The sequence below is a fragment of the Episyrphus balteatus genome, chromosome 4, assembly GCF_945859705.1.
Source record: "Episyrphus balteatus chromosome 4, idEpiBalt1.1, whole genome shotgun sequence".
Taxonomy (NCBI): Eukaryota; Metazoa; Arthropoda; class Insecta; order Diptera; family Syrphidae; genus Episyrphus; species Episyrphus balteatus.
The window spans coordinates 31978406-31995064 of NC_079137.1; the positions used below are offsets into that span (position 1 = coordinate 31978406).

The 16659-nt window shown below is 30.5% G+C and overlaps 1 protein-coding gene across 2 annotated transcripts; it reads left to right on the forward strand.

Annotated features, from left to right (window-relative positions):
- The first annotated feature begins 1174 nt into the window (after nucleotides 1–1174).
- LOC129918544 (uncharacterized) lies at nucleotides 1175–2753 on the forward strand. Of its 2 annotated transcripts, none has more exons than XM_055999148.1 (4): nucleotides 1175–1355; nucleotides 2185–2267; nucleotides 2340–2476; nucleotides 2541–2753. In XM_055999148.1, the coding sequence occupies exons 1-4, from the start codon at nucleotides 1298–1300 to the stop codon at nucleotides 2671–2673; spliced, it is 411 nt and encodes a 136-aa protein (XP_055855123.1). In that variant the 5' UTR covers nucleotides 1175–1297; the 3' UTR covers nucleotides 2674–2753. The 2 variants fall into 2 exon arrangements, with proteins under 2 accessions (XP_055855123.1, XP_055855122.1); XM_055999147.1 differs by lacking the exon at nucleotides 1175–1355 and adding an exon at nucleotides 1748–1901.
- Nucleotides 2754–16659: the final 13906 nt, after the last annotated feature.

A 16659-nucleotide genomic window follows, 5' to 3' on the forward strand; every position in this document is an offset into this window, starting at 1 on the left:
ATAGAAAATTAATATAAAAATCAAAGCCTCATTCTTTAATATTATGATTATTATGGCTAATTTATTTTGATTAATAGTTTTCAGAAAATTAATTATCAAAATTTTGTAAAAAAGTTTGTAGTGATTTTTTTATTAGGTACGATATTTATTACTATTTTTGTATTAATATTCAATTTTTTTTTTTTATAAAAAGCCTAGTACGCTGCTGATGCGAAACGAAAAATTTTGAAGTCTCCAAAGTCAACAGCGAACATATTAACGGAAAAATACCATTGGGTATTATAGGAAAGGAAAAATAATAGAAGTACAAATAAAAAAATTCAAGAAAAAAACATAGAAAATAAGTTATAAGCAAAAACAAAACAAATTTAATTTCGTTTAAGATTTCGTAGCGAAATTTTGTATGGAAAATTTTGTTTCGCTTCAGCAGCGTACTAAGCTTAAAGATCCAGGTATAGCTTAATATTTTTTTTTTTTTTTTTTTTGACAAATCGAAAACTACAAAAAATATTTTTTCTAATTTGGAATTTTATCTTGAACAAGTTTTCATGTTATGTTCAGTACCGTTTTTCCTTATTTCTTGATTATGGACCGAATAAAATTAAGAAAAAATAAACTTTTCTTTCACAAATTCAACACGGGTTAGTACAAAAATTTTGTTCTTGAAAATTTTCTAATTTTTAGGTCAAATGTCCCCTCTCACCAGAAAACGGGGAAATATGTAGATTCTACGCGACTTAATTCCCGTTATCATAAATGGTGGATTTCGTTTCACAAAGTGGTCTTTTTTTTACTAACTTTCTTGGCAAATATTTTAAGGTTTCCAAGTCTTAGTAGTAGAAGGTATGTGATTTAACATTGCTTTTGATTTCATTTTAAGATTTTTTGCACACTAATGATATCTATCTCTCTAACTAGGGTAATTGGTGACAAAAAATGATATCTGAAATAACTAGACAGTTTTCGCCTGATTTATAATTTTGATTTAAACTCATTCTACCTACTCTTTTTCTAAAGAAACTGAAAGAATGAAAATAAAACAAAAGGTAAGCAGTATCGAATAAGAGATTCTTTCATGTACTAACTTTCAGAATCATCATTTCGTTCACATATAGCCTCTGATCAAATAAGAATCACATCACAACTTTGGTATAAAAGATATACCCATCCATTTGGACAGGTTAGTCTTAACCTGAACGTCCGTCGTATAGAACCTTTTTTGTCGTGAAGATACTCGCATACAAAAACACATCTTCAAGTTATTTTTAGAACCCTAACTAATTAACAAACCACAAACATGAAAATCACTTGTTTAGTTCTGTGCTTTCTGGGATTAGCCGCTTTTGTTAGCGCAGGTAATTTTGAAACATTCAACAGCATCAACAAATTATAAATTGCGTCACACTGTAACTTAAGATGTATTTTGTGATTAACAAATTATATTTTAACTTCGTGATGTCGGTTAAAGATTCTAAGAAGCAATTATAATTGGATATCGTTGTGGCTTTTTCCGATGCATTCCGACGGATGCAAGATCAAATCCAATCATATCGTGACTCATGTGTGTGCAAATAATATAATGATCGTTCAATGATCTTTGCCAGAGGCATGCCTCGAATGAGGAAGTGTCTGACCCTCATTCATAGCACAACAATGAATCTTCTCCATTGCCAATGTTGTTTGGTTTGTGATTTACAACAAAACGGCTCAAGTGTACGTGTTTTATTAGACATTCTAGACGTTCAATACACGTTCTGAGAATAAAAACCATCTACACAGGGCAATCTACATATTTTTGCCTTTCTAATGGAAATTTAAATTCGCGATAATGGATGTGTGTACTAGTATCTTTAAGAAAGCATCTGGAAGAAGTAGATTTGGGTTAAAAACTTGCTCAAAAGGTTCTGTCATTCAATGTGGTTAAATGAAAAAAAAAAAAACAAGTTTTGAATTCCAAGTGATTAGGAGCCGGTTTTTGTTTTTATTTTTAAATCTTCGCAACCGCTTTTTGGTCTTAAGCTCATTAAAAAAATTTGCTTAATTACTTTCACGTTGATGATGCCAAAAAATTCTCATCACCGTTATAACTAACGATGGTTTTAATTAAAAATAATTATCTACTTTGTTTATCTATTTCCTGGTAAATGATATTTTAATAACGTCATTTCCATTTAATTCTTTCAGATTCTGGGTTCTTTGTTCCTAAAGCTTTTTACAAATTAGATGCTGAGGGTCATAAATCAAATGTTCATGAAATCAATCCTCATGTATGTATGAGTTCATCATTTTTAATATTTTACTAAACAAATTTCTGTTTTTATTTTTTTCCAACATATTAGCAAGCAAATATTTTGAGACGTCTCCGAAGACAAACTTTCGGTAGTAGTAGCAGTTCAAGCACCTCATCATTTACAACTGGTGATGGTGGACAAACTTACTATGAATCACATCAAGTAGTGAAAAATTCTGCACCTGGGTAGGTTTGGATGATATTCTTTTGAAATTACTAATATTAATTATATGGTTTTTTTTTTCTACAGAATTCTTCAAAGCCGTTTCAGTGGTGATGATGATGATGATGATTTTGGTATTACTGGACATGCAGTACATACAACAGGTGTTATTAAAAATGGTCGCGTAGTTTATGAAGATGTAAGGCACGAAAAATTGTAAAACTAATTTGAATATTTGAGTATAACATTGTGGTACATGCCTAAAATTTATAAATAAAAGAGAAGCTTTTTTATATTGAATCAATAGATCTTTTATTTTTTTTTCTGAAACGCGTTCAAAACGCGTCTGAAACGCGTTCAAAATGCGTCTAAAACGCGTTCAAAACGCGTCTGAAAGGCGTAAAAAACGCGTCCAAAACGCCTCTGTAACGCGTCCAAAATACGTCTGAAATACGTCCAGAACGCATCTGAAACGCGTCCAAAACGAATCTGAAACGCGCCCAAAACGCTTTTTAAAAGCGTCCAAAACGCGTATGAAACGCGTTCAAAACGCGTCTGAATCGCGTTCAAAACGCGCCCAAAACGCGTCTGAAACGTGTCCAAAACGCGTCTAAAACGCGTTCAAAACGCGTCTGAAACGCGTTCAAAACGCGCCTGAAACGCGTTCAAAACGCGTCCAAAACGCGTCTGAAACGCGTTCAAAAAGGCGTCCAAAACGCGTTCTGAAAAACGTCTAAAACGCGTCTGAAAAGCGTCTGAAACGCGTCCAGAACTCGTGGGGCTACGCCGCCCCACTAGTGAGCCTGAAATCAACCTATTCATAACATACTTTTTTGTTTGGACAAATTTTTTTTCGGCTTATTTATGGTTACCATTGTTCCAAGTCTTTTTACATTCTTCAAATTATTTTTTAAACTTTTATTTATTATTTTTTTTGGTAGGCAAATGAAATATTTCCCTTCTCAAGTATTTTCAATCTTCATTAACAAGAGTAAAAGTTGACTTATTTTGTAATTATTAAAAAAGGCTGCCATTGCCACATTAAAATTCCCATTTTAATGAGAGCAAAATTTTTTCATTATCAACTTATTTTAAATTTAACACCAATTTCAACTTTCAACCTTACAATTAACCTATTATTAAAAAAGAAATTCCCAAGGGTACATGTCCCCTGGGACAAAAAAATAAACCATGGGACACAAAATTGCAACGATATTAAAGTTTTTCTTGGTAACTTGACAGTACTTAGCTCAGTGAAATTTAACAGGGTGGACAACAACAAATAATTACTAAAGATAAACAAAAGTATTCGCCTACTGTGGTGTACCTTTATAGAGAAATTTTTTTTCAAACTTATACATTTTTATTTTTGATATTAATTTTGATGATCTGTTAGAGCTTTAGTGAGTCAGTCAGTCAGTCAGTTATCGTTTTTGTGAAGCCCTATGTTTAAGAAACTACTCATCTAATCTTAAGTAGCTGAAATTTTCGGAGGAATTTGTTTTTGATTAGCAAACAACCGAAAATTACCGTTGCAAACATCTACCTAATAACGACGGGACTAAAATTTTAGAACTATTACAATACTTAAAAAACAATTTTTCAATTTTATATAAAAGCATTTATAGCAGATAATACTTATTTAGGTAATTCTATTATTCGAGCAGATGCTGGTGGGAACATAAACTCTGTTGTTGTTTCTGGTCGGTATGTTGAATAGGTAAATGGTTTATTCGGACGAACATATTCATATCCTCCAAATTCATAACCATTAAAATTGTTGTTTCCAGATATGAAAGGATATTCCGGCCTCTCATAATAATATCCATCTCGTTCGGAATTGTAAATTGGTATAACATTCTTTTCAAAAGTTTCATATTGACTTTTTAGCAAAGCTTGTTGATGAAGAATATTATCATTCTGAGAAATTTGTTTCACCAACGGCACCAAACGTACTGTTTTAATCACTGGAATGATATAAATGTATTATAATAATAATAAGGATTGAAATACAATCATTCGGTCTTAAAACTCACAGTTAAATGATATTAATAATAGCACAAAAATGAAAACGTTGGTTTTAAACATAATGAGATGAGTTATTGTAACGATGTCTGAAACTGCAATGAGCATGTCCTTTAAATATTCTTCGAGTTTTTACACACTTTATATGATGCATTGTTTAACCACGTCTTATACTATGTAAAACTTAACTGAAGTAAAACATACCCACCCATTATGTGTTTAAGAGTTGAAATGTTTTTGTTTAAACAGATAAAATATGTTACGACTGTTTCTCAGAGATTTTTAACGGAAATGGGGATATTTTTCTTTTGACTAAAATAAATTTTTAAATCTCAGGTAAGTACCTATACTGAAGTAGTGTAAATGCAAGGTCAAAATAAGTGATATGACAAATTAACAGTCGCTGGCACAATTCTTCATATTATAGGGTATTGTTGCTTTGTTGAGCACTTGGTTGTAGGTATACAGAAAAAAGTTAGTGAAATTATTTACCAATATAGGTACACTTCAGAAATTTTGGATGTAGTGAGCTTAGAGCAAGCTACGATCTACAATCAGAGGCTCATCATGAGTGCATGTGTTAGTGGTTAGTAAATAACACATGCACACAAAATATATAGTACGATACAATACTAACAATAAACATTACATTAAAAATTTCTACAGACATCAAAAAACAATCACGAAAGTGGTGCACTGGTCTGAAAACTTGTTTTCAATCCCACCTTACTTATGTTAAAGTCGATATAAGACGTATTTAAGTTGAAAAGTTTACACATACGATTAAGAGGTTCATGTATGCAATAGTTTGTTCTATGAAAGTCAACGTGTAAAAGTTCAAATCTTCGAAGGTGGTGAGACCCTCCGCGATAATTAATCCCGATACAGGCTAACAAGATTGGAGCATCAATGTGTCCATTAAGAAGTTGATGAAGAAATATTAGATCATTATTAACTCGCCTTTGATATAGAGTTTGAATCTGAAGAAGTTGGATCCTTTGTTCATATGGAGGCAGGTTATAGGGATCAGGCCAAGGAAGTCCCTTTAGTGCGAATCGTATGAAATTATGTTGAATTGATTCAATACGACTTTTATAAATTTCATAAAATGGAGTCCATACTTGGGAAGCATATTCGAGATGGGGTACAATACTTATTATGAAATAAAAATATTGCCAGAATATTTTTAAATCTTTTAAATGATTTTGAAATCAAAATTTTTTAGCCAATTCTAAAAAAAGCAAATAACTTGTCCAACGCTGAGAAGGGAAAAATTTATTCTGAATTTATATGTCAAAACTGAAGGCGAATGACCTTAATGTTTTTTGTATAACATAAGTATGGAAGATAATAATAATTATTCTATTGGAGTGGAAAATGCATACGAATACACAAACACGTGTATTAGCTCTACTAGCTCTACAATGCATTGATTCGCTTTGATAATGTTAGCTTCTCACATTTTTTTTCTGTTTATCTAATGTCAAAGTAAATAATAAGTAGGATACAAACACATAGAAACAATAAAAACCATTAAAATCCTCTTTGCAAAAAAATTTCAGGTAAACCGTTAGAGAACCAAAAAATGTGAAACTAGTTTAAGCCCTGATTTTTCAATCGTCACTCGTCAGTTAGACTATCAGAAGAATTAATGTCAATATAAAACAACTTTTATTCCTAGGAATAAGCTCTAACTGAAGTTTATCTGACTATTGAAAAATTGTCTCTAAATGATTTACATTTTAAAAATAATTAAAAATTTAGAGAAAATGGAACTGTGTAAAGAAAACAACAACTAAAAACATATGTAACTACAGTTACAACTCGAGAATGAAGTGAAAACACAGAGAAAAATATGACCCGCTAAAAACTAACAGATTGCCATATTGTTTTACCGTCCATACACTGAGCCAAAAAACAACGTAAAATGAATCTAAACCACTTTGAATCAATGGAAAATCACTACATTTTTAGCCTAAAGTGGAAAATGATTGAATCAAAGTAGCACACTTTAAATCAAAGTTGTTCACACATTAAATCAAAGTTGTTCACACATTAAATCAAAGTTGTTCACACATTAAAAAAATAAAAAAAGTGAAACTGGCATCCGCTGGGGATCGAACCTGCTATACCTGGGTTGACAAGCTTGTGCTTTACCACTGTGCCATCTCACTTATAAAAATTGATGTGACAAACGGTAAGTTAAGCATAGGACTACTTTTTAGAAAATTAATGAATATATTTTTCACCATTGATTCAATGTAGAACGGATTAAAAATTACTATGCGTTTTTTCTCTGGGTGTACATTTCATAAGGAAATCTTATTAAAATCAACGATTATTATTTTTATAGAGAAAATCTTATTAAAATTTGACTGAAAAGTTGATTTTTTTTGCAACTTAGCACTAGAACAAAAATCGCGATCAATATTTTCATGGCAGGTTGGTTCAGGTGGTAAGGTGGGTGACTAATGATTTGAAGTCTACAGTTCGATTCCCAGCCTGTTCATCGTTTTTTTTATTTTTTTGCAGATTTTAAAACAATAAGGAAAACCCGATTGTTTTAATAAGGTTTCCTTCTTGGATGAAAACCATAGAGAAATCTTATTGTTTTTGTTCTATTTTATGTGGTCTATTTTTCTCTGTGAACGACAAAATTACCCCACAGGTTTTTGACTTAGAGCCGATTTTTCAATCTTCTTATAAACAGTCAGTTAACTGTTCGACGAATAAAGTTATTAGGCTCATAAACAATCAGATAACAACATTGAATTTTTCAATCAAGAATAATTTATTCTACAGAATAGCAAAAAAAAATTGTCAAATTCAAAAATATTCAAAATTAAACGTCATTTTTATTCATATATTTTTGTGTTCTTGTGTTCCTCTGTATTTTTTGTCAAAGTTCTTTCAAAGTAGTTTTGAAAATTGACACAATATTTTTGTTGAAATTATTCTTTAGAATAATTTTTATTCGTCTCTGAAAAAAGCAGATAGTTTTATTCCTAGGAATAAGCTTTATGTGCCTGTTGAAAAAATGATTTTTTCCCTATCAGGGGAATAAGTAGGTACTAACTGACTGTTTAACTGACTATTAAAAAATTGGCCCTTAGAATTTGAAAAAGGTTAATATAATAAGTAGATATTTTTGATAGTCTCGGTTGAGGCTGGGGACACAAAACTTAATAACTTAACAAATCATGCTTGTTTGAATAAAAGAAATGCTAGAGAAAAAAATAAACAAACGAAAAATCTGAATTTGTTTATTAATGATTTCTATGGTGATGACTCCAAAATAATTGAAAAATAAAAATAAGATATCGTGGGCACAACGCCAAAAACCACGAATCTGCAAAATTGTAATTTTGAGAAAAACGGCTGTGAATAAAATTTTAAGTCATGAATTGCTATCAAACAAATTCGATATTTCTGATGCATCTTAACCCAGGCCTATAACAATATCTTCGGTAAAATTATCAACTGCCTTCAAATGATAAATAATTAAATAATTGCATGCTTTTTACTTGCTCTATAGGGCAAGTATTGGTTTCGTGTCGAAAAAAAAATTGAGGTTTTAATCAAAACCAACATTACGATGATGGAGAATTCCGAAAAAGTGGGTCCCGCAATTCCGTCCGTCCGTCTGTGCGTATATCTGTACACATTTCCACAGCCTAAACGGGTGGACGGATTTTCTTCAAATTTGGTACAGATGATTTTTATGAAATTCTGAAAGTTGTTTTTTTTTTGTTTTTTTATATCTCGTTTAGAACGTATACTTCCCATACAAAAAAATACGATATTGCGAATTTCTCGAAAACGGCTCTAACGATTTTCATTAAACTTTGTATACGTAATATTTAAAGCAGTGACAATAAAACTGCATTTTTATTTATCTCAAAAAAGTCAAATAACAAAAAAAAAATTTTTCATTTAACAAAATTTTACCCTAAATGTCGGCTCTTCCCCAATATCATTTTTTTTTTTTAATTTAGAGCCAGCTTTTAAAATCTATAAGTAGACTAACATAAAAGTGCTTTGAACTGCAAGAGCAAGTACGTGCGACCCCAGTCGTGCATTTTATTTTGTATTGCCCGCTGATATGGAGTGATGCAAGCCTCCGCTTTCTGAGGCTAACCCAGTGAATCTCACAGACGGATCAATTAATTAAAATAGGGATATCAAGAACTGTTCTTCATTATTTTATCGTAATTTTAGAAAAAGTTCAGCTGCCTCATAAATGCTTCCTTCCAGTAAGCGAATGAGTTTTTTTTATTCTCGCTCAATTTTCCATGGGAATTTTGATTTGAAACGACCTATAATATATTCCAATTTTTTTTTCAAAATAATTTTTCGACAGACAAAAAAAAAATTTTTTAATTCTTGAAGGTTTTTTTCAATTTCTTAAGTTGTTCATTCACTGAGGGAAAATCCAAACAAAAGTTGTGACGTCAGCTAACTTTCGATGCAGTAAAGTTTGCAAAAGTTTGGTCTTTTGTAGCGCACAAATTAGCTGAGACCTTTCTGATTGGCAATAATTTAATTATGCTTTTTTCGTCTATACCTACAATATTTTTGCTTTATTAACAAGACCAATTTATATAATGCTAAGAATTCTACTTCTTGGCTTATAGATTTCAGTACCCATATAAGGTACAGAGTATTTATATTATAAAATCAGTCTTCCTTGAAATACGGAAAATATTATGGAACTGCAACCTGCAAGCATCGAACAATCTCATAAGCATTTGTGTTTTGCAAGAACGTAAGAATAAAGCGTAGTATCAGTATCACACACATGTTCCTTAAAATATAGCTTCTCTATATAGCTTTTTTTTTTTAGTTGGTTATGAATTATTATGAATAGGGTGTTCACTTCATAATGTATTTAAAGAAGATTGTTGTTGTATCTATAAAGCAACTTTATTTGTTTCTGATGTTTAAAACGTAAAGTTAATTGCACGTTTGCTTAAAATTTAAAAGATATTTATCTTCATTTCCATAAACCATCTTTAAAAACAATGCCGTCATATTATACATTAACATATTTTATTTATAAAAAACGTATGTTAAAACAATGTTTTGATGAACAAATTCTTGGCACGTTATGACAGAGGTGACATTTCACCAAAAAATAAAATTTAATTCAAATCAAAATTGTATAACACTGACAAAATAACAAATCTAAATTTTAAATCGTTAAAATATTTTTCGCAATGTCTTGGCTTTTAGCTTTATTAGTTTTCTCAAAAAGTTTACAGTTTAATTTATCATTTCTCTTTCAGATTAAACATTGAAAGCTTTTAGCTTTTTCGAATGTGTGAAGTGTGATAATGTATACCCATATCAATGTATACAAAGTATATCTTTCCGGTCAAGTTTTATTATTTACATGTTGTCTTGATGTTTAATAAAAAATTGTTGTTTAATATTTGACTTGTTTATCTTATAGGTTCAACACCGTCGTCAGTCGTCATCACGTATAGTAAAAACCCCACCGGCTATTTAATTATGTTATGACTGTAAGGCAATATGATAACATTTGTTTTGCATTTTTTTTTTTCTTTTTCTTGAACAAATATAATTGTTTATTTTATTGAGTTGGTACAGGAATGGATTTATGTACCTACACCTACTTAAGTTTTTTTTAACTCTAGAGAAATATTTTTAGTTCAGTTTGAAGTTTCTATTTTTAAATGCCTTTTTCACGAATTTCTTGAGTTCTGGTAGAAGTAATGCCTGAGTTAAAAAATGTGGAGCTAATTTATTGGTTTTCAGGAAATAATGTAATTCTTTGTGAAAATGCTATAACTGCCAGCCTATGAACTTGGTGGTAACGCACACAAGTGGTTGTTGTTCATTCAAAACCTTCAATTCTTTGTTCAGCGTGACCATCATTGGTTACATAGAGCGGAATAACTACTTAATCCTTAAACGTTCCAAACTTAAACTTTAACGTTCCAAACTGGAATTACTTCCATCTTATCTGAAAGTGATCGAGCTCAACTTGCATGCAGAAAAAATTGCAAGCGTCAATATTGAAACAAGTACCTACTCATACAAATTTGACCGAATTCGCCTTTTTAAGGATGAAATTTCCTACTGACCGGAAAATTTATTTTAACAATTCAAAATTGATGATATTAAGAAGGAATATTTTTGAAACAATTAAAATAACAAAAGTAGATGGTTTAGGTTCAAATTGTAGGAGATTATAAGCTTAAAGACTATGAAACATCGTTTTTGTTAACAAATATGTATGTAAATGTAGTTTTTCAGGGCTAAAATGAACAAAGACTGGAAAGTTCAAGTAATTTTCAATATAACTTCTAGATTTGTTAGTTTTGGTATCACCCATGTGGTTTTACCTCCCCTCCGACATCAAAAACTTACTCTCTAAACATTGTTGACAATGTTTTAGCATGGGCAATTTCGCGATTGTTTATTTTTAAAATTTTCTATAGGCTCTCGTTATTATAGGACAAGTTAATGAGCCCTTTACAAAATATCGCCCTAAACACTGTTAACTCTCTCAATATAGTGAATCCGTGACTGTATTCCTTTTAAGTTTGTGAATGTTGAATGACATATTTTTCAGTGGTAAGTATATTAAGTAAGCCAAAAGATGCTGTGAAAAAAGTTCAACAACATTTCAAGTGAGAATTATGCATAATTTTCTTTAACATTTACCAAAAAAAAATCTCATTCGGCTCAACTGTCAATTCCAAAAAACTATACTCATAAAATACATATAGGTATGCAAAAAAAAAATATCTTGAGACTTGAGGTATACATACATTTATATGTACAATTGTACATGTATGTACATTAGGGTGGTCCAATTTTTTGAAGGTTACATTTCCGTTGTTCCCGACTCAAAAATTGGTTGCATATGCGTTTTGTATTACTCACATGAAATTTCAGCTTTTTAGGTGAAGTGTAAGTGGGCGCTCAACAGGCTCAAAGTTTTTGCTCAGATGCTGTTCTAGCTAGGTGCTCATGCCTAGTAATTAACTTTTTTTTTTGAATTTATCAAGTGAATTAAGTTGTGACGGTACAAAGTTTTTCATGATATGTTTTTTCATTCATAAAAAAACTACTCGTTAAGTGATGTTTTCACAGATTTTTGTTGTTCATTTAAATTCGTCTTTAAGTATTTTTTGCTTAAAGTTAAAACAAAACAGAATTAATCAATGAAATATGAATGACTCAAAACCAAAAACATGAAAATCATTAACTTGGTTGTCGGAAGCATGCGTGCTTATCATATTTTAGTCAAATTCCAACTCCAAGCCAAGTCCTATTACGATATAATCAGATATTAAGGGTAACAAAGTCTAATATTTCAAAGCTGATGAGCGCCCTCTTCCTTTTACTTTTGAGAGCTAAAACTTTTAGCTTATGTTGGTATAGATGCCTGTAGCAAAATAATGGGTGGGGAAGTAATGAATTATATGGTTTACTTTTTTGCCTTATAACGTGGACCACACTAATTGTACATAGGTATATGTCTTTATTCAACACGCTTTTGTGGGCATTCTCGGTAATGTTTGTAGGTACCTATTAAAATATATTGAGTATATAAATTATATCCATATTGATATTATGTACATTGAGTGTCAAATAAAATCGTAATGGGGACTTTTCACGAGTTGATTTTTGCCGTGCGGCGAAGCTTTTCGACTCGTGTGAACGTAAGTCGCAGGCGACTAAAGTGACATCTCCATAGAAAAATCCTAGTTGACCGACATATCGTGCGGCTAAAATCGACTCGACTTGAGAAAACTGGAAGTTGATAAACTCTCGAGTTGAAAACCGAAAGTTGAAAACGTCAACTTTGAGTAAACAAAAGCAAATTCGGAAGTTACATAAAGTTAAAAATCCTCAAGTTATGTTCAACTTCTAGTGAACAAAATGGCCCTTAATGTATTTTATGGTTTTCAAGAAAATGTTGCGATAGTTTTTATTTTTTTTTTTTTTTGAGATATTGTTGATTTATCCCTTAATTTGGGCCCCTTTGCTCTTTATTTTTCTTTGTAAGAAAATGCAAGTTTCCTTTTATTTTTGTTAACCTTAGGTATTCAACATTTTGAACCTTGTTTCGGCTAGTTTTTTTTCAATTTAAAATTTAATAAGTGCACTTCTGGTTCGTTTTACCAATGAAGAAAGATTTAAAACTTTGTGAAGCGTTTTTTTTTCACCGGAGCCCCTTTTTTTACAAAAGCTTGAATATTTTAAAAAACGTTCAAATGACAAAGCAAATTAAAAAAGATATTTTTTGTTTTTAAATTTCTCAAATGGCTTAAGCAAACTTGAAGCGCACTATTATAAAATTAAAAATTGGAACAAAAATTTACTCGTAGGAGGAAAAAAAATAATTTTTGCACAGCAAATGAGCATATAACTAGCTAGAGTTAATTTATTTTTTTATTTAGAACCCAATAAAGGTTACGGGCCCCCACCTATTGTGTGGTTAGCCAAAAATGCCCCTAATTTGAATTTCTTATGTTCCTGACGGAACCTCCTATGGCATGATGAAACCTCCTACTTAAAAGTCGGAACCTCCTACAAGGTAGGATGTTTCGTCACTTTTTCTTTATTTACTAATATATGATATTAGTTAGTAATGGTTAGTAATTTACTTACTAAAATTTGTTTTTGAATGAGCTTAAACCGTAATAAAAAGCATTTTGTGTAAAAAGATGGCTATTTATAAAAGGAAGTTCTTAATTTTTAACAATATCCGTTAACGTGTCAAAACCTCCTCGCCCTACCCTACTTAGTAAAATAATGGTTATTTTCTTATTCGACAAAACTAATTAGCAAAAAGAAATGCCCATCAATTTAGTTCGAGCTAAAGTAACTATTAAATATGCATTCATTTCATATTTAATACAGTTTCCATATTTAATTTACATTAATTACCCAACCTTCTTTCAATTTCCCAAGTTTTTTTAATTTGTCTGTCAAAATAATATCATCCAACAGCTTTGCCGACCTTCTTTTACTGAGTCATAAATTAATCTGACATGAAAAGATTCAGCCGGCAAAGACACGATTTATAATGGTGTTCCACTGTTTAATTTATGTTGATCGCAAAATATATCACTCAAATCTTTTAAACCTTTCTATATAACCAAAATCGTCTTTCTAAAATGTAAAAAAAGATTTACTTTACTCTCAAACTAATGGTGTCTAGGATAAATGTCAACTGGGTTGGATACCATCTAATTTAGCGATATAAAAAAAGAAAAACTATTAAAAAAATACGTGTTTTTGGTTTATGAATGATAAATGTAGGTGTGATATAAACTAAAGTTATAAATAAAACCAAAAAAACAAGTTGTCACATTTCAGGTATCTTCTATTTTTTTGCTATAAAAAGATACATAATTGGACTCCATTGAATGAGATACAATGGTCTCATCTTTTATCACTAACATTATTGCTACCAATCCATGCAATCTTATTTAATATACCACGATATAAATATTTATTGGTTGCATTTTTTTTTGCATTTTCCCAAACCAAAAAGGAGGTTTTTATGTCATAAAAGGGCCCGCATCATTGCGTTGCATCTGCATATCTGACGACCGCTGACCAAGATGAAAAATTATATTATATCTCATCCAAATATCCAAATAATTACATAAGAAATGCTTACAATACCATCCAACAGGTGGTGCTGGATAATAGGGCCGGTTATTTTTTTGTGTCCAGTTCACATGCTACGTGGTTAATACACACAGTGGATAAATTCAAAATTGATTCAAAACCAAAATTAAATACTTGAGTCTACTGTAGACATTTCTTTTGAAGATTCAAACGAAAAATGGTAACTTTTCAATGTTTACTTTGCAATTCAAAAACAAAATGAAATATAATAAAATAAAAAAACATTAATGGCCAATTTTGCAATAGTCAGATAAACCTCAGTCAGAGCTTATTCCTAGGAATATCTATTTTTTTATATTGACATTATTCGTTTGATAGCCTGACTGATTATTGAAAAATCAGGGATGAGGAAAATAAAATAAAACAAATTTTTGAAATGTACATGTACACGTTCACTACGTACAGTACATTACATGGAAGAGTTGTTTTCGAAGAAAATTGTGTGATATTCTAAATCCAATCAAAGTTATTGGGAACGTTCAAACAGTTAACACAAAGCTATCGGATAGCTTTTTGTTGTTGTAAACAATGTTAAAAATTAGCAAAGAAACGAACCATTTTCTGTCAAAAAATAATCTGAAGGTATCCGAGAATGTTTGGTATACCTCAGGTATCCGAGTGATCAGCTGATAAACATTTGGCTATTTTTTATTTTGATTTCTTTTCGTGCGCTTATTAAGCTTGAAAATAAAATTAATTTGCAAGAATTAAAGTTAAATCGATTGTGCAAGTGCAAAAGAAACAATTTCCTCTTTTCAATACGTACTTACATATTTTTTGTAGCTGCTTTGTTCAAAGAGATATTCCAGATACGGATATCCCAGATAGCCTATCCGATAGGTGTTTGGACGTGCCCATCAGTGTTGCCAAAAACTATGATTTATCATAGTTTTCATGAATTCTGAACTCAAAACTTTTTTTATTTCCTAAAGCCTGGTACGCTGTTCGCGCTAAATTTTAGCGAAGATAAAATTCCCATTCATGTTAACTATAATTTGTATTTGATTCATTTTAGCTCGGCTAAAAATTTTCGATTATTTGTATGGAGACTAAAATTTGAATAGGATAAACTCCAGTCTTTCTTAAAAGCAGCTTAGATGTTAAAAATAACACTTCTCAAAACTAAAATTAGAAATAGACTTGATACTGAATCACCAAACGAAATTGTCAAAAATCACAATTGCTTTAATTTTAAAGTAGAAAAAATTATAAAATGTATTCATAGTTCTTTCATAAGCTGTTATTTTCTTGCTTCTAAAATATACTGAGGTTTATCTTATTCATAGACAATTTAGACCCACTTCATGATTTTTCTTTGGAAAAGAGCTTCTTCTAACCTGGGTAATAACTTTAGACTCCAGACTAAGTTAGAACCGCTTTTAAAATATGGCTATGAATATGGCCCATTACTATTATCTATATTGTTCAGTACCAAGTACATTTACGTAAACATAAAAACTGAAAAGTACAAACTAAAAAATATTTTTTAAATTTTGACTTAATGTTAAATCCGAAACACGTTGTTGTTGTTTTACTTTTCCCAAATTTGGTCAAACATGATTTTTTTCTCAAATCATGATTAAAAATCATGATTTTTTATTTTTTCATTCGGCAACACTGGTGCCCATTCTCACTTCTTTTAATTCACTGCAATACCGAGAAAATAAGGTATGTACCACCTTATTTCTGGTATATTTAACTATAATGTAAGGTCAATATAGAGATGACTCCCCAATAAAATATAATTTACCTTACTGTTCTAGTAAATTTGTGGCTTCTGATTAACTTTACATTAAAGCTTTTTCTTGTATCAATTTCAAACAAAATTGACTAGAAATAAGGTACATATTTTACCTTACTGTAAGGCTGAAAATATTGCTTTTTAAAGTAAAATAAACTTCTGTGGAATATAAATATTTCACGATAATTTAGTTAAAGATTGGTTCAAATAAAGTCAATTTCATATTACTAATGATAGTTTTGTAAAGAAAACTGTAATGCATGTATCTACCAATATTATAATAAAATAAAGGTAAAAATAATAATACAAATTTGAAAAACATAATTTGCTAACACGTTCTTACTCCTGGAATTGAGGAGAAAGTACGTGTGACCCAGTTATATGTTTTTCAAAAATTGTTATTATCTTTATTTTATTATAATATTGGTTTATACATGCATTACAATTTTCTTTAGAAAACTATCATTAGTAGTATGATATTGACTTTATGTGAAGAATATGCCAGCCTCAATTAAGGAGATCACCACGCTCATAAAAAGACAAAAAATACTGAAAAAAACTACATTTCAAAAAGGAAAAATTACATCTGATGTCAAATTTTGATGTTAGACCTAGTAAAGTTAAGTTTAAATCCTCTAATATTGAATTCTAACATGAAATGAAATCCAGAAGAGGCGCCCTGTTACAAATTATAGGTAATAATAGCTTGCAACTAATTTTCTTTTTCTCTGCTTGATTTAGCTTAAAAATCAAGCATTTGTTTCC